The 20,075-nt window shown below is 34.1% G+C and overlaps 1 protein-coding gene and 1 pseudogene across 2 annotated transcripts in view; both read right to left on the bottom strand.

Annotated features, from left to right (window-relative positions):
- The window catches only part of ANTXR2 (ANTXR cell adhesion molecule 2), a 160,845-nt gene that overhangs the window by 130,255 nt on the left and 10,515 nt on the right, over positions 1-20,075 (bottom strand). For both annotated transcript variants that reach the window (XM_005554964.4, XM_005554963.4), the window contains exons 4-7: positions 13,268-13,349; positions 12,693-12,800; positions 12,477-12,545; positions 11,594-11,674 (exon numbers count right to left, since the gene is read on the bottom strand). In XM_005554964.4, the coding sequence (XP_005555021.1) occupies positions 11,594-11,674; positions 12,477-12,545; positions 12,693-12,800; positions 13,268-13,349 (340 nt within the window). The remainder of the gene's footprint in view (positions 1-11,593; positions 11,675-12,476; positions 12,546-12,692; positions 12,801-13,267; positions 13,350-20,075) is intronic.
- Positions 14,396-14,511, bottom strand: LOC123573838 (U2 spliceosomal RNA; annotated as a pseudogene).

Raw genomic sequence — 20,075 nt, 5'->3', positions numbered from 1 at the left:
AATGATGTTTTTTAAGCTATGAAAAATAACTGTGCATGGAAATTCAGGCAGTCTAACAATTTTAAAGCGAGAAATATGAGCAGCATGAAGGAAAATCTTCTAAAACGGGATCCCAATATTGGAAAAACAGGTCGACCTATAAGACCAATTTCTCTGTTGTTCCTTTCTTAGTTTCTTTCCCTCTTATACTTGTGAATCAGGGGGTATCTGAAACCTTTTTAACCTATGGTTGTTCTCATAGGGCACAGGTTAGGCAGAAGATAAAGGTATGAACTTCCAGGAGGAATCCGTCTAGGCAAAATAGCTATTGGTATACACAATACTATTTGTAAGACTTGTGCTTTTAGTCTGCTGAAAATATACAATAGAAAAGAGTTAACAAGCATGGGGGAGAGAGGGGAGTGAAGGGTGAAAAATTACTTAGTGGATACAATGTATCTTATTCCATACTAAAAGCTCTGACTTCATCCTGAAGCAAAATATCCATGTAACAAAATTGTACTTGTACCCCAAAAATTTATACAAATACAAAATTTTAAAAAACATATTGAGTTCTAAATTCTGATATTTGGTATAAAAAGTCTGCATTCCAACCTATTGTGCCCATGAATTAAATGCCTAAAGATAGTTTTAAATATTTGATCTCTGCAATAATAGTCACTATCCTTTCTCATTGAAACCTTCTCTCCTATTTAAGATGTATGTGTCTTGAATGCCTCCTTTAAAATGTATGGTAAAAAGTCTGTCATGTATTAACATGAGAAACTCAAAACCCAAGTATTTTCCCTTTGCAGAGTTTTTGGGATAAAACTGCTGATGGAAGAATAACATTAACCCCTTATAAATTATAATGACATTTTCTGTTGCTTCAAACTGATCATATAAAATTTTGATGCATTATTTTTACAATTCAGATAAGCAAAATACTCTCAATAGTTCAGTGAACACTGCTAATTAATTTCATGGCATTTTTCTATTTGGCAAGGGAGAGGTGTAGGATAAGATAAAGTTGCTTATGTATCCCTCTGGGTTTGTTTTCAGTTAGCAGCAAGTCCAGAGCCAGCCTTAAGAGTCAGCTATGACTGCCCTGCCTGCTGGCCTCCTTGAGATTATAGATGTTTGGCAGCAGATGAAAGTAGATTCCACTGTTGTCTCTTCTCTGAAGTCCAACTTGAATGAAGCATCAGAACAGTGTTTAAGCCTAGACACTCTAGGAATGTCCCAAATTAATTTGCATCAAGTCTATATCTAGTGTAATACGGTCAGGTTGCATGGTTTCACCGTAGGCCAAATCTCCTTTCTACGTGACAAGAAGCAGAAATTCACTCTAGAATTAGAATTGGCAAGGTTTGCTGGGGGATGAGAACCAATGCTGAGTCAGAGGGACAAATACGCCAAGAATCCAACTGGTTACAAAGAAGTTTCTTATCTTGCTTGTCTATATGGTTACCATCAAGTTTTTATAACTACTGAATAATAACTGATGGTAAAGACAAACTGCTGGTATTATCAAGGAAACATCCATAGCAAAATTAACCAGAAATCATCAGAAGGCATGAGTTTTGTGAGAACCTTGACTTAATTACTTCTTTCTTAGAGGATTCATGTGGAATCATACTTTGATTGAGATCTTGTAAGTTCCTGAATATGTTTACATAATAGACACATGCTATAATAACAAACGTAGGACATATAAGAAATAATAAAAGCAATACCATGGCCTGAAAAACATATACAATGGATATAGCTATGGCCTTTTCTTCTGGTATTTAAAATAATACGGGATTTGTGGAGAGTTGTTATTGGTGTCGATCCAAGATAATAATGTATCATGCAATAAATTAAGATGGGGAGATAAAATCAAAATATTATTTAGGACCTATGTTGTCTTTGAAGTTTATGTTGAATTTGAGAGAAAAATCTAGGAGCTAGACCTTAGGACTTGAAGATCAACCATCCAGCTTGACCAAAACAAAAACACTTCCAACAATTAACATAAGCCTAGACATATTTTAAAATCCATATTTTTTTTCTAATTCCTAAGTGGCAACAGGAAGGATCCTATATCTGGAAAATAGAATGCAGCCCATTCCAGAAGAATGAAATAAAAACTTTTAAAATGAGTAATACTACATATTGAAAATTCAATCTAATATAAAAAGTACATAGCACAATATCTTATGAATAGCAGCTGCTCAATGAATGTTTATTCTATTTAATTAAAAAGCAAATGCAAAACTTTTTAATAAGAAGCATGGCCATTATACTATAAGATAAAAAACAGAGCATATAACACTAAGAATTATGCATGTAAAAAGATACAGAGCTTACTGAGAAGCTATTTGAATTAATCAAATCACATTTTCAGTTATGCAAAATGAAAAAATATTATTTGGATAAATTCAAATTTTGGCAATTAATAGTACCTATAAGGCATATCGGACCAGATGCAAAAATAATGAAAACACAAACAACATGATAAGAAACAAACTTAAGATATGTGTTATCTTTTTTTTAAGTCTTATTTTAGGTAGAATATATAAAATGAGAAAAAGGGTATTAAATCCCATTAACTAATTTCCTCTGTAATAACTTTTTTTAAGATCAACTCTAAATAGTAAGGCTTTTGCCTCCCCAAAATAGATTATTTCTTTACATATACATTCACATATGCTACCTAAACTTCTCCAAAATTTTTACAAATCTATTAAAACTTCTAAATATTCATCTCAGCAATGATTTTTTTGACACTGATTTTGGATCTGTAACATCATTGGCAACCGATCTTCACAGATAATTTACAAGTGTTCTAGGTGTGGCCTTAACAGATAGAAACTGCCAATTTCCATGACCCACAGCATGTCAGAAAATATTGCTAAGGGTAATAAAGTCTAAAAAAGCAAGATTTTATTTTTCTGACTCATTGAGCAGCTTTAAACACTACAGGATTCATCCCCAATACAAAAGATTTAAAAAAAAAAAAAAAAAAAGATTTCAAGTTTAAATCAGGGAAAAATACATGAAAAGTATTAGTTTTAAAGTACCAACAAAATGAAACTTTTGTTATTAGACATCCAACTGCATAAAATAAGTAGCAAAAACAACTGGAAAGGTGTTTCTCATCCTTTTGTCTTGTTTCCTTTTTATCTTTTAATATTCAGATGTGTGATTTTTATTTTTTTCTATGGCTTTCAAACATCCCAGGCAAATATATTTTTCTCTAAGACGTAATGCTTCAACTAAGAACAATTGCTATTTTATAATCACATGTTTTGGTTGAGTTCATTCCTTAAAAATGCTTAGAGCTTCAAAATATCAGTTGTTCAATATAGCACACACCACTCTGACCAGTTTCTAAATATGGATTCTCTTCTGCCTTGCAAGTAAGCAAGTAATAAAAGCACACATGACAAATTTCTAAGCAAACTTTTACCCTAAGAGATCTGTGGAAGAAGGTAAATCATAATCATCGTCTTTTACTCTTCTGAGCTCCAAACAAAACAGATGGATAGTTCTGATTACACTGTCAATGAACATACTCCCACATGATAAATCTTTTTTAAAAATTTACTTTCTTCCACATCTCACAATTCTAATATTAAAATAACTCATATTAGCAGTCTTGTTCTTTCATTACAATATAGAAAAGAGTGCCAAAAATGGATAGGTTGTGATTGGAAACAAGTTTATCTGCCTCTACTTTTTGGTTTTGTTGTTGTTGCTGTTGTCTTTGGTCACCACAAACTCAAAATAATCCATTAATGCTATAGCTTAGGAACATAAATAAGTTTCCTATAAAAAATGTCTTGAGTTTATGAGATAAAATAACAATAAATGGAGTATTTCAGAATTTAAAGAAATTGGTTCGTGGCATAATTTTCACTCTGATGCAAACATTATTTTATATTAGCCCTATTTGTCCACTTTCTTGTTTTACTAAGACAAGAAGTATATCTGCCAAGCAGTCTAAGTCTATACTTATTCCATTTGATTTTTCAGAAATCCAGGATGGCAAATGAAACGTTCCCCTATGCAACAATAATAGAAAAAAAAATGTTTTATTAATTCTTCTATTAATTTTCCAAACACGCATCCTAAAAATTGTAAGCTCTGAAGAGTCTGGGGGCCATATCCATTTTGGTAACACAAAACACAGAAAAGTGTCTTGAACACAGCCCAATACCCAACAAACGCTTCTGAATAAACTGAGAATTATTATATTTGGGGAAAATGAAGTATAATTGAGAAATTATACATTTTCCCTCATTATAATGTACACCAAATGGTACATTTGGTCAAAAATATTAACCATTTTCTCCACTTTTTCAATTTCCTTCCACTCAACTGAATCTGCTTCTAAGAGCAGGTAAGCCTCTATAGGACATCTCCTTTTATAGTCCAACAGGTTAATGTTAAGAAATTAACATTTGGAATTTAATTTTATCTGTGTAGCCAAATGTCATCAGTTTAGTTTAGTTTTCTCACAAACTATCACAAAGCGGTACTTATTTATTCAAAGTGGATTTGATTTTCTTAAACTACAATCCCAACCACATTTTTTAAAAAAAGGAAAGAATAATATGATTAGGGAACATTTTCATGCAAATACAAATACAGCTTTGGACAGTAGAGGCCAAAATAAGATCAGTTAATAAAATGAATAATTTAAAAGAAACTTTCTATGTTTATTTTCAAGTGGGATTTAGAAGGAATGAGGTGTCTTCTTAGAATACATGTCAAAATATTTTAAATGTATTTGAATATAGTGAGCTGTCATCGCTACTGATTTTTTTGTTCCCACCCTGGACACTTTTGCACCCCTACACTTCTATGAATAGTTCCCCTTTCTATTTGGGAAACTGTTTTCCACTCCATGTGGTCCTAGTGAGGCTGTGAATCATAGTACCTTCTTCTTCCTCTCTCCTTTGCCTCCAACAGAACTGGTACAGGAATGAGCTCATGACTCAACTGAATCTATTAGAGTTCTTATCTGGGACCCTATATGCTGATGCAGAGACAACACCCCTCACTTTCCAATGTACTTGCTGAGGACCAGGTAAGCCTCCTTTTGCAATTACAGTTCACCAACATTCATCTAAACAAGGAATGAGGCAAACAGAAACATAGGCAAAACTTACTAAGAGAGAAGACCCTAACAACATGATTGATTCCCTGGATCCAGCTGTACCTGAGGTAATTTCCCTCTCTGGACCACCTAGTTAAAGGCCTGTAACATTCTTTTTTTCTTTTCCTTAAGCTAGTATTAACTGAGTTCTTGTCATGGGAAATCAAAAGGGTCTCAATACAGTGAAACACAAATATGAGGATGAAATCAAATTTATATGAAATCAGAGGTTAGTTATCTAATGTTCAAATGTACCATAGCTATATTAGAAAAATATAAAAACATTTTTAAGAACTTGCATAGATTTTTATTCATTCATTTTATTTACTTATCTAATGCATATGGAATCAGAGGTTAATTTTTAATGCTCCAATATACCATAACTATATTATAAAAATATAAGAATATTTTTTAAAACTTGCATAGATTGTATTTACTTATAATTCAGAAATATGAATTAAGCTAAGAATTAAGCAATGACTACTTACCCAACACTATATTAAGCATTAGGTGAAAAAAAAACAAAAAACAAAAAAAAGAAAAAACAGGAGTTGGGGCAATATAGTTTCAACCTTCATATAATTAATGTGAAAGTTATTATAATGACACACCTCATCTACATTCAGCACTAATGATCCTTAGACAAGAAGAAGCCTAGAATAATCTGATATACAGTTATTCTTACATTATGGACAGTCCTTTTTAACAGGAGTCCTGAAAATTGTTTTCCAGTTTTGAGTAAGGCCTACCAGTTTTGTTTTTCCTATGAATGTATCTTTATAGTTGCTCAGACTTTGAGTTTTTCATCAAACCATGATTTTACAAATAGAAGTTTTCACAACTAAGTGGTCAACATTCATAGCAGGGTGTGCTAAAATCACTTAAGCTAAGGTATTATCAGCATGTTTATTAGGTACTCTCTTCTATGAAAATGATTTGCCTTAAGAGAAAATGTGTTTGCAATGTCTTCTCATTCCATTAAAATATAATGTTAGACACTTTTCTTTTTAGATATTTTTCTAAGAACAAACAACAACAGAAATTACTGAGAAAAAAATTTCACTCTAAAAGTGAAATGAAGCTTATATCTCCAGCACTATGAATGAAGCTACTTTTTGAAATTTCACTTTTCCCTTTAGAAGCTATCTAATTGAGTTTTATTTAAATGTCCTAAATGTGTGGATGATCGTTCCCTTCCTATTTATGCTTGTATACTTTCCCATTAAAAACTTAGAAACTCTGGCATTAACTACCATCACCCAAGATGTAGTGTTCTCAATTCTTCTGGACCAGGGTTATTTATAAAACATGCTTCACAACTGGTTTATCTCTTTCTGCTTAATACTTTCTGAGGTATTCTTACAGAAAAAAAAAAAAAAATGTGGGAATAATTCCAAATAGTCAAACATCCCACGGTCCTGTTTTTACAAAAGGGGAGGAAAGGCACAGAAAATTTTGATTTTTATTCTTTCCATATTATTCACCAATCTGTGGTTTTCTTTTACTTTTAATGTTTTCTTCCACATTCTGCATTATGAAACATTGAACTAGAACCCACAGGGTACTCACGTCTCAGTCTGACCTTTACTAGCTCAAAAAAAATTTCATTTTCAAATATAAGCCATACAATCACCTTTCCAAGAACACAAAAATAATTTAATATTCTAAGTTTTTAAAGATAATCTGCAGTGAAAAATGGAAAATAGAATATATATGTGCTTGTGTCTGTGGACAATGGGAGGGGAGAAGGAAAAAGAGGAAGCAAAATGACTCAGTCCTAAGGTTTTCTAACCTTTCTATTCCACCTGGCCTCTAACTCCCTAAAGGATATCCCCCACTGGGCTTTTGTTTTCAAGCTCAAATCAACTTCTCCCTCTGCCCTATGCCTTCTTCCATTTTGTACAATAACCTGATTGCCCCTCTGTAAAAACAGTTTTCCCTCTAACTATTCTTAGTCATTCACCTTAGTCAGGGACAGAATGCCCAAGTTACTTTTGCCTCCTCTCTCGCTCTCGAACCCTATAGCAAGGGAGCTCTCAAGTCCTACTAATATTTTAATGCTTCCCAGATTTAACGTTTTACTTCCAGTTTCACTGCCCGTACTAATAGTAACAACTAACATTTGACAGCTAATATTTGTCATGTCCCTCGGAGCCCAGCTCAACAACAGTCAAAGATTTTATACCTGGAGGTTTAGCCCCACCCTGTTCCTGACATGATTCTTGCCAGAATAAAGAGGTTATTAGGTGCTTCCCTCATGATCCTTGACCTAGTTTCATTGCGAAAGACAGGATCCCAGTGCCAAGAATAATCCCTAAGGAACTATGATGATCCATTGTTTCTCTCAAGACTACTGAGTTTCTTCTCTGAATTTCTAATTAGTACTATAAGTCCCACCATAGGAATTGTGTCTCTCCTCTGAATGTGGGGTCCAGAAATTCTACATAGCTTTTGTTGTGGGAATACTGAATTTTGTTTCCAAGTTGTTGCCTAGGTCCTGATCCTACGGCTTGAGGATTTAGTACCAGAGCACATCCACATGCTTGACTTTGTGTGCTACACTATCTAAAAATCCTTGCTGTCATGACTCACATGCTAAATTTGATCCTCTTACATGTCAGTGCCATGTCCTTTTGTACCTAAGACTTTGTTCAAGTAGACTGGGGGTCAGCTCTCTCAGTGGACTGCCCTAAAGAAGGATCAGGAGCCCCATCACTAGCCCCGGGTTAGTTTCCTGCCATGCCTAGCTTTCTACCAAATGTTTTAAAGCCAAGCCCTTCTGACTTAGGTCATTCTCAATTGTTACCTCATTTAATTTAAAAAACAAAACAATGAAATGGAAATCACTATTCCCATTTGACTGAGGGTTTTAAAACTCAGAGAAATTACATTACAGGACATACCCCAGGTTACTTGGCGAGACAGAGTTGGAATTCACACCCAGGTTTTCCTATTCCCAACTTCATTTTGTCTCCACTATGTTGGGCTTCCTTTCACTGTGTCTCACAAGGATAACGGCAAAAGACTTACAACACATCATCATCTTCCAAATCATCTTGTACATTATTATAAGAGTACTCTTCCTAAACCTGCATGGCCATTATATAAATCCCATGCTCTAAATTAATCTTCCATAATTTCCTACTTATTTATGAAATAAGAGCCAATTCTCGAAACAAGTATGTGAAAGTCTCCATAATCTGGATTCAGGAGACCTGTCAATGTTTGTCCCCCATACCCTCTATGATCCTAGTCAAACCACACTCCAGCCTACACCTCAGCTACTCAGCCCAGATAGTTCTTGAAGTTCTGTGCTCTTTGTTTCTGATTAAGTCTATCCCAATTGTCAGAGTCAAGTTCAAATTTCACAATGAAAGGCCTCCCATAACTTCATATAACTAAACCTATCCTGTCTTTACGTCACCTTACACTACAGTCACATTGGCATTCAACACCAATTGCGTTATAAGATTATTTTTTATCCCCTAGGGTGACTCACTGAAATTTTCCTCCTCTAAATGTCCACAACACTTTGTAAATCTTTCAGGGGACTGCCACACTCCAAACCTCAAATAATCATTAATTTCAAGCCCCTTTAGAGAGAATATGTCTTATTTAAGTTTACATCCCTTCTTCTAACCTTAGCACAATGCCTTAAGAATAGTAAGGGCTCAGTAAATAAACTAATGAAAGAATGAGCTCATTGAAGAAAAAAAGGAGAAAAAGAAGAAATATTTTCTTCCAGCATATACTTGAGATATTGAATTATAAACCTTCATATGCAACTAGCTAAGATTGGAAATTACATCAATATTCCCCCAAAATGTTACATACCATGTTTGCCTGAATAGAAATCTAACAATACTAAAACAATGCATTTTCCCCAAAATTAAAATAGAATGTTTAAAATGATTTTCTGAATCAAATACATGTTAAAGGAGGCATTAAAATTTTAACACGCAGGATATTCGTAATAAAGGCCTTTTTCAGCCCCTTGATTTTTGAGTTGTAAAAGACAGAACTACTACAGTGTTTCTTCTTTATTTTTAACCACAATGAAGAAAGGCTCCAAAATAAAACTTTGCTATTAAGAAATTAATTCTAGACAAATGATGTCTTAACAATATATGATATCCTACACATTAAGGGGACCAGACCATCTTGGTCATTGGATTTTAGAGGGGAGAGAGAACAAACAAAACAATAAAAACCATGTTGTAGATTTTTTTCAGGGATTAACTTCAAACAAATTAATGCACTGACAATGAGACTGGATGTATTTTAAAAACCACTAGCTGGAAAAAAATTATTTTTTATTTCTTCTATTGACTTAGCTTTACATAAATACGTTCCACAGTATAATTTCACCCATTAGCTTGATAAATCATAAAGAACAGAGTATAGTCTCTTCTATCTCTCCTAACCCTGGGATAGAAACACTGTATTGGTTTTAAAGATCAAATATGTATATTTTAAAAATCAGATGGTACTGTGCAATTATAAAGCACAATTCAAATTTAAGGCAAAATTATAGTTTTTGTATACTATGAGGGATGGAGCAATCTTTGCCCTTGAAGATACATGAAAGCTTACATTGCCTTTAATTTCTACAAAGTGGGCAAAAATCTCAAACTATCATCACATTGATAAAAATCTCAACCATTAATGAAACCAGGTTTGGCTGTAATGGCTCCTTCTTTCTACCTGCCAACTCTGCCAGATACTACAGGGTTTCCCCAAAAGGTGACTTTTCTAAGAATAATTTACTCTTCCCTCTGTGAGCACATAGCTGAAATTTAACTGTATCGACATGAAAACTATACCCATGTTTTCCCTCCAAACAACACTCAAGAGATTTTCTTGGCAAATTGTGGCTAAAATAATGCAAATTTTCCTAATTTCGTGCAAAATCTTTCAACATAACTGAAGCTAAAGTCCATCAAGAACTTTAGGCAAAATGGCCATACTTAGAACTGACATTCTAAAGGTTTCCTAATAAATACAGAAGAATTAAGTGTATCAAACAAACATAATAAAACAATGATAATGATGTCTTCTGGAACTCAGCTACTAATTCCTTAAAGGGGAAATCTATAGCTATTATCCATAAAGATAGAGTTTTGGAAACCTAATCCATCATCTGGGTAATTCTGAGCTAAACCTTTTACATATAAAAAAAAAATTCCAAAGGAATAGCCCAGAGAGGTCCTTTCTCCTTCCCAGCATAATTATAAAAATCATTACAAATCCCAGAGCAAAATAAAATTCTATTTAAAATACAATCCACTGATTTGTTTATTTAGAGGGTGAAATTATCCTCCTTTTTACTTTGTCAGTACTGTATCCTGTATTTTAAAACTTAAATCACAGTTGTATCAGTTTTACTTATCCTGAATTCAGCTATAAAATTATTTACTATTTTTTACACTGCAATTTTTCCCTAAAACCTAAACACAACAATATATGTAAACTACAAAAACAATTGAATCTCTGTTCCATTCTGCACTTACATTTGGTTTGTCCACTAGACGTACGGATATGTGATGGAACCAAATTATGTTTTCTCTGAAAAGCTCCATTAATTTTTTTAAAAGCCTACATGCTACTAAAAACAAATTCAATAAATCTTACTTTGTGTTTCTCAAAAACATGATCTCTAAAGAGAAATTTAAATTCCCAGAACCAAATGTTAGAAGAAACTGATATTTTTCCCCTAAAGATTTTTTTTTAATGCTTTGGCTTGGAGAATATATATTATTCACTTCCATTTTAGGATGGTGTTTACCAAAATATCATAAATACTTAATAGCAACTGTTCCTAGTGCTTGTAGCAAAAGGCAGTAAAATGAAACATAAACCTCCGCTCTGAAAGCCCAGGAGTTTTGCTTTGCATTTCATCACTCTCCTTCCCCAAACCCTGTTTAGGATAGCCCAGATTCTAATGATCACCAGAGACAGCACAACTGAATTCCAAACAGAAATATTATGGGCTCTAGTGAAACTATTAATCATTTAAATGGAAAGAACAACAAATGCAGTCAAATAGCCACTAGTTCAAGTTGCCTGACTGATATAGTTAACAGATACTATATTTGGAGAAGGGAGTTATCACACATTTCATTCCAAATTTTTATTTTAAATTTCTCCTGTAAAACCTATAAAACTTTCAGGATATTAAGGCAGTTAACTCCATAATCAAAGTGTGAAAGTGTCTGAAACTTAAAATCTTAAACTTGAAACCACAAACCCAGTCTCACAGAGCCCAAGATGCAAGAATTAATACCAAATGTCAGTTACAAACAAAATTCAGATCTTTAGAATTACACTGTTTGCAATACTAAACAAATCTCTTTCTTAACCTCTTTCCTCTAGATAATGACCACCTGCACTGGATATTAAGATTACTTCTTATAGTTTAAAAAAATATACAAAATTTTGAGCCCTTCCTGCTCCCAGAGAAATACTCACAGAATTAATTATTCCTTTAAGAGCCTGAAATCCACCTTTGACAGGGAAAACTTGCTCCTTGGAATCAGCAATTCTCTCAAGCTTTAGAAAGAAGAGGAAGACTTGATTAAGGAATGGCTGATACATACAACAGTTTATAAGCTTCATTACATTTCAGTTATGTTCATCTGAAAAATTACTCCACAGGATTAATTTACCAGTGTGATCTGTGTTCAAGGCCAGGAATTGAAGGTGATGATACTAGTGTTACTCTAAATGTATTACCACAAAATAAATTGAGATCAGTCAGAGTACCTTTAAGGTGACCCCAAGTGCAATTTCACAACAGTGCAGAACTCTAATAGCTGTCAACAGCATAAGCCTCAGGAGTCTAAACCATGCTCATGCAAAAATTTAAGTGTAAAATAACTTCGTGAGTGAAATATTTTCAAATATATAAACCCTCAAGTCTCATGAAAAAAATGGTTTTGTAAGAAAAATGATCAGACTTCCATTAGATGGACTTCTGAAATTCCTGCATACCTGAGAGTCAAATTTTAAATAAAATAGAAATTCTAACATTAGAATGACTATATATTATATATATAATAACATTTCATTAGTTTAGTTAAAAAGAAATATGTGTATCATTTCAAGCCAAATGTTTATCTTATATTAGTTTACCAAACCAAACAATTGCGAGATTTAAAGTTTCATTTTCAGTAGCAAAACCTATTAAAATTCTTACATTATTAAGGTAGAACTCAAAACCTACAGCCACTTCTAAAAAAAATCTTTAACAATCGACCAGTGTCACAATGTCATCAGTGAAAAGAATTTGTTAAACTATCCTTAAGACAATTATGTGGTTCAGATTAAAGTTTGCAGATCTCTTGTAACTCACCTGAGCTTGTTCAAAATCAAGGACACCAACACAATAAACACTAGCCCCAAGTGACCTGGATATCTTTGCCTATGGAGAACGAGGAAGGAAAGAGAGAGAAAAAAAGAGAGAGAGGGGAGAGGGAGAAAGTGAATTATTCAAATATCAAGCTATACATTCTGAGACACACAGCAATGTACAGCGGGGTGTAGAGAACAGTCTCAGTTCAATACTCACCTCTTTCTCTGCATATGATGGCACCAGACCGTCCAACTTGCCATCTGTCAGAGCAATTATGATACTGGAGGTTTTCAAGCCTCCTGCTTTCTGAATTTGTTCATTCGCCTGAAAATGAAGAATAATTATCCAACTCACAATTTAATTTTAACTTTTAACCAGCATGTTCCATCAAGCTGAATTTGTAAGTCTGACAAAATCAAAATATTACTGGCTAGCTTTTAAAACAGGGTAATTTGTGTTAACTATTTTATTTGAAATATGCATATATTCACATTACAGAGTAGTTACTATTGGTTTTAAATTATATAGATTTTTAACTGTGACTGCTTAATCTTAATATAACCACAAGGGCCCAAGGGAAATGGAAACTTCCTTAAAAGGCAAAATGCCATCTTAATTTTTCTCATCACCAGAGTAAATAATTTTTTCTACTTGTCTCATCTCTAGAACAACTAAAAGCACTTAAAAAACTTTAAGATAAATATGTAATGAGGTTATTGAGCTTTGCTAGAGGGTTATATTTCACCACAGAAAGCATTCTCTCCCATACTTACAAATGTAAAAGAACTTACTAGCTTTAGTCCTTCATGGATATATGTCTCTCCTACTGGACTAACACGTTTTAAATCCTCCAAGCCTTTACTGATTTTGCCTCTGAAAGTAATATTAAACAAAAGAAAAAATGAGCAAAGAGCAAAGATAACAATAAACACTTCTTGGAAAACATGGCAGTATTGTTAACTAAGCTTTCTTCAGTAGGAAGCAGAGGAAAGAACATGGGCTTTGAAAGCAGATAACTTCCTATACTTTTTGTCATTTTGGTAAGTATTTAATAACTTTTGTATATTATCTACCAAAAATAGGCATTGATGTGCTAACAATGTCTTGAAAAAGCTTAGCATATTCTAGGCCTTCTGAGCTGAGATCAGATATCTTCAATCACTCTTGTTTTCCTAAAAGGAGTAAAACATACCTTCCCTCATCCACAAAAATACAAGAATCGAGTAGCTCAGCTTCAATGACAAAGCATTTCTGAAACACTCACTCCATCTCCCTAAAAGTGGGAAATTTTCCTTGTTATCTGCGAATTGCTAAAGCACATTATTTAGCCCTTACTTACAGAAATTAACATTTTTTCTTACTGTCTCCCAGAGTCACAGGTCTCATGATTTTTCTGCTTTTGTGATACCTTCTCACCCATCCAGACACCTGCACATTACCTTGAACACAGTAGGTACTTTTAATACATATTTCATGAATGAATGAAAAAATAAGTTGATGGACAGATAGATGGATGAATGCATGGATAGATGGATGAAATAGAAGGTAATGAATTCTTGGAAGAGACACTATGAATGAAAAAAATTCAAAACTATAGAATAATTTCTTTCATGAACGAAATTATTGGAATAGACACTATGAATGAAAACAACTAAAAACTATAGAATAATTTCTTTCATCATGACTAATTCACTATTCCAACTGAGTTTGTCCAAATGGGGTATGACTACAATATTATTAAGAGCTATTTTATGTGTATAAGTTAAGGGAAGACCCTATTTTTAGAGTTTTTAAAATACAGATTTGAAACCTCCTCGAAAATAAATAAAACCACTTATCTTAAGAGATAAGTAAAATAATGTGGCAAAATTATCCAAACTAAATTCAAAACTTGTTTTATAATAAATTTAAAAGATCAGAAAAGATCTTAAGATATTATTTTAAGACTTTTTCAATATAAGCAAAAAAAAAATGCCTTTTTAACTGGTGAGAATGGATACTACACTTGATCTTAGCCAAAAGGCTGAGAAGTGATAAGAAGTGCATTTTAAAATTCTTGAAATGATAAACTGAATTATAAAATTTTAAATAACACATGAAGAGTACTCACTCTTACTGAGGATGACAGATGAAGGAGATTAAGTATAAGAAGTATCATCTTAACATCAAGGAACTTACTAGGGCCATATACAACATTTTATATGTATAGGTATATGTGTGTATACATTTACATTACATGCTGTTATAAAACGTCGAAAAAAATTTCAAAACATTTTGTCATGTGGCAATATTGTGTTTCAAATAATTGAAATAAATAATCCATTATCAGAGCCTTATACATGTTTTAAAAGTAACTTCTTGATTGTATTTTTATATCGCAATAAAAAATATCACCAGGCAAGTTTTCCATATCATAAAGTTTCCAGGAAACAGAAGACAATGTTCAAGGTACGACCCTAATCCTTCTCTTTCCTGGTTCACTCATCTCTATTAACTCTTGTTAATTGTCTTTTTAAATACTTGGTTTAAAGTCCTACTCTGAACCTTTCTTTAAGTTCATGACACTCTTTTTCTGAGTCACCCCAAGCTTTCTAGCCATACTCATATTCATATTTTACCACGATAAAAAAGTTCTCTCCTAAAAACATTCAACTTTCTAATAATTTAACTAATTTAATTTAATTTAAATATTCCCTTTTCAACTATGCTGAAAGTTTACCTTAGGCTATTACCGTGTCTTTTATTTATGATGTATTCCCCTGCTCTGTACTTATTTTAATGTCATTTGCAAAGTGAGTGTTCAATAAATTTTTCAATATACCATAAAAAAAATTATAATATGATAGCATAAGTTATGTAATTCATAAGCTTGTTTTATCTAAAATATTTATGTTTGGTAGCTACAGAAACAACTTGAAATTGATTCTGTCTGAATGCAGATAAAAGTCAAATATTTGGTGCTTCTCAGAAATGAGTGGCAGTGTGTCCTCAAGCATTAATGTTTGCTGCCAACAAGTGAAATGCAAGTTTACACAAACAGATTTTGCATAAGACAGACTTCTCCATTCAGTTCAAATCAGCTCACAATTGCTGCTGAGGCCCAGACAACACCAGCACAAGACTTTAAGCTAAAGGAACTTGCCAAACATGGATTCAAGGTTTTTTTTGGCACAGGCAGATATGTGCTAGCTTATTACACTGGAAGAGAGAGAGCACTTTGTGGTTTTTCTATCCATACCTATACCTGCACCATAAGATTCCAAGCTCCACTTAATCCCATCATTACTTTTGCAGCCAGCTGCATGACCCTAAGAGGAAAGTGACCCTTTTCCATAGCCAAGAAAAACACAGGTGAGTCCTGGCCTTGTACTCCCTTCAGGGTAACTACCTGAAGTCTGTCAGCCTCTTATCAATCAACAAGGTGTCACTTTAGGGGAAACAAAGGTCAAAACAAGACAGGCAAGACAGATCTCAGACCCTCAAAGAATCCCAAGCAACTGAAAATAAATATTAAGTTTTTCAACTGGTAAACAGTTAACGGGCAAAAAGCAAAATAATGTGGTAGGTTAAAAACAGAAATCAGTCATCCACACTGTAATGTTAAAAAAAAAAAAAAAAAGCCTCTAAATGAAAGCAAGGGAGAAAATGACTAAAATTTTAAGAAGAAGAAGAAAGAAAGGTTATGTTATAAAGATAAGTTCAACTCCTGGGATTCAACATCTTAGAAGATCAGCTTCACTGAGCTCGTCTTTAAAGTTATGTCTTCAACTACACGGAAAAGCAATATTGAAACTACTTTGTATTTGTTGTGAAGCAGTTGTCAAGGATGTTGCTGTCATGACACGCATCATTCCCTATAACGTCTCAAAGCAGAAATTTCTTTGTAACCCCTAAGTAGTTGCTATGTACTTCCTCTTTTCAGCACTTGACAACCATGCAAACTTATTTCTTGCACTGACTACTGGGGAAGCCCACAGTAAATTTCCTACTCATTCACACAATTCTGTTAAGTTCCTGTGGTTATCATAGTGTTTCACCCCCTTTTCCAAAATCTTAGCACTCTTCTTTTTATATTTTATTAATTTTCTGCAACACTATTAATTTCTATGCAGCCTCAAATATTTTTTTGAAAGAGACAGGAATTGAACAAACAAAATGTTATATTAAAGCCCTGGGTTTTTTTTAATTGAGAATCGGGGCACCAAATTCCATTATCAACTGAAGGGGAAAAGAGGAAGAGAAAGAGGAGACACACAAACGCCATATATATATATGGTGTTTTCCTTGTTTTCATTTAGAGGCTTTATATATATTGGAGACAGGGTTTCACTCTGTCACCCAGGCTGGAGTGCACTGACACAGTCATAGCTCACTGCAACTTCAAACCCCTGGACTCAAGCAACCCTCCCACCTCAGTCTCCCAAGTAGTGGAGACTACAGGCATATACCATTACACCAGGCTACTTTTAAATTTTCTGTAGAGATGCGGTCTCACTATATTGTTCAGGCTGGTCTTGAACTCCTGGTCTCAGGCAATCCTCTCATCTTGACCTTCCAAAGTGCTGGAATTACACACTTCAGCCACGACGTCCAGCCTTGGCTAATTTTTTAATGTATGAAATTTTCACTTTCAGCTCTGTTTGTATCTCCCTAATTTCTTTGCTGAGAAGAGCAGGGAAGAGAAGCAGAGGGGAGGAGAGGAGTGAGGAAGGGAAGGGAAAATAGCCACCACAACTGCCATGCACTGTACTATATCAGTGACTTTTCTCTGAAACACTTGTATGTGGAAGGTATGCATGGCATTATAACTAAAATAAAGATAGGCTGAAATTATGGTGTCATAAAATAGTTTGCAGAGAATCCTGAATTGACCAACTAACAATGAAGCCATAATTTTATTTTCAGTATCTCCTAGTTTTTCTTTCTATGATGTGTCTGTACAGTACTTGAACTTTCCAATGCACATCATCTTAACTTTCCAGATTTCAAAGCTCTTTCAGGGTTTCAGTCAATGAGTCTATACTTATCTTTTGAGCATCTGTTATATGTGAACACTGTGATCCTACACAGTGATGTGAGAATTCCTCGCACTCAGTCCAGGAGTCACTCAGCTCTATAGATGCACTGTGGTTCTCCACCCTGGCTGGACACTGGAATCATTTGAGGGGATTTTTGAAAACTCTTCTGGACTCTATTTGAAGAGATTCTACTTCACAGGTTTGTGATGGGTCAGGGTTATCACTGGCCTTTGAAAACTCCCCAGAGTATTCTAATGTGCTGCCAGGATTAAGAACCTCGGATCTAACCTAATTTTAAAACATTCTTGTGTTATGGGAATGCGTTCTGCATTACCTATTTTGCCAGTCATTGCTTCTGTGTAAGAGTTTTGGGTAAATAGGATAATCTCTTAAACCATGAATAGTTTCTGGGATGGTATGGATGAAGATTTACATGAGCTTATAGATAGAATAGAGATTAGTTCCAAGCTCAACCTTGTTTCTTCATTTATAAAATAGGAATATAAATCTCTCCCCCATGGGGCCACTGTAAGGATTCATTACAGTATATTGTTATAAATGTCCTATTTGGTTATTAGTTATGGTTGTTAATCTCTTACTGTGCCTAATTTATAACTTAAGTTTTATCATAAATATGTATAGAAAAATACACCACATATATAGGGTTTGGCACTACCTGTTGTTTCAGGCATCAACTGGGGTTCTTGGAACAGACCTCCTTCAGATAAGGGGAGTCTAGTGTACCCCAAAATTAGTGGTATCAGCAAAATTGGTTGTTTCTTATGGCACTGTGCATTGAATGAGCAGTTCTCAGGCTTCACATGCCACCAGTTGAGCCACTGGAATGGCTAGAAGCAGAATGCCTTCGCATGGTTAGCAAGTTGGTGCCAGTGCTGATACTGGCTATTGCCTAGGAGCTCAGCTAGGACTGTTGACCAGTCTTGATTCTCCTCCACATGGTTTCTCCACATGGCTAGGTTGGGCTTCTCCCTAGCATGGTGGTTTCAGAGTAGTCAAAGTTTTCATATGGCAGATGGTTTCCAAGAAAATGATAGAGGAAACTACCATGCCTTAATAAATCTTAAGCCTGGAACTGAAACTGGCAGTTTCATGTTCATGTCTGCTGCATTCTACTGATTGAAGTAAATAAATCACAGGCCTAGCCCCAGATTTTAAAAAGTAAAAAGTGTGTGTGCGCGCACGCGTGCGTGTGTATTCTATGCTTTATTAGAAGCCACCAAAGACATAATCTACCACTAAAACAAAAAGACTCACACACTCATGTTGTCAAATGCCAATTTATATAATTGCAGGAATGCTATAGGTATTTATATCCTAAGTAAATTATTTTCATTACTCTCAATAGATTATTAGCCAGAGACTTAATGTGCTTGAAATAAACAGTAATTCCAAAACAAAATGTAGTAATACATAAGCATTTTATGATAATTAGTCAGTTAATAGCATCCAATTGAAATGTTTCTTTTAGGGTAAAATTTAATAGATTGAGTAGAATATGAAACAAAAATGTTCTCAAGATGTTATTTATGACTATACAAAATTACTAATCATTTATAATTCACTTAGAATTCACTTACAATTGTACTTTACCTGAGATACTGCATATGAAGAATTTAGTAAAATATCTAATATATAGTACCTGCTCAATAAACTTTGATACTTCTATTGTCTCCTTCCATTAATAAACCACAAAATTAACCCGAGTGAGAAAAACAGAGAAAAACTGTATTAAGAGAAATATGTTCATTCACATATATCTGCTCTATTTAACTGTGTTACTATATACTACTGCACTACATACTGCTTAACGGATGAACCTCTAACAAGTAATTTGTTCTCACCGAGTTCCTCAACTTAAAAATTGTTTAAAGGTTTCAAAGAGTGAGATTTTTTCTAAAGATACACATTACTAATACACTCTATAATCCTGGGAAATAATGGGTTTTAGCCATATCTTATCATAGTTTATGTAAAAATATGCTTTTGTTTATTTAACACGTCATTCTAATGCCAACATATGCCAAGGTTTCTGTGGTCCAGAGTCCAGACCAGCGAATCCAAGGTAGCAGTCATAGATCCAGAAATATCTGCTCACAAAATACCCTGTAGAATCCGAATTTTGTCAGAAGTGTTCTCCAGTTTGGCCTGCACCTACCAAAGTGTGGTACTCAGTTCACACCTGAAGTTCAGGCCTGCTGCATTTTGCATATTTTTACTCCAATTTCCCACTTACTGCCTTACTAAATCATGAAAAAATCGACCCCTGCATTTTACCACTTCCATATGCCAGGTCTGTCTCCCAGGCATGAGTAACAGTGTACTTAATTTTCTAGAACATACTCATAAAACAATGTGGGACTTCAGTGAAAGTGACCGCTAACATGTCCATCACTGGAATCTGAGTTGCTCCCCTGCCTGGACCCGTCAGGGTTAGCACAAGGCGTGGCCAAAACAGACTTTTAAAAACAGGAGTAAATACTTCCCTAATGGAATTTTTTTTTTTTTTAAGCTAACCCAACTATTGTCTCATCTTTTCACCCCCTCGCTAGTTTTTAAGAAT

This window comes from Macaca fascicularis, chromosome 5 (genome assembly GCF_037993035.2).
Source record: "Macaca fascicularis isolate 582-1 chromosome 5, T2T-MFA8v1.1".
NCBI classification, from domain to species: Eukaryota; Metazoa; Chordata; class Mammalia; order Primates; family Cercopithecidae; genus Macaca; species Macaca fascicularis.
This window is presented reverse-complemented; position numbering and strand designations above follow the sequence as displayed.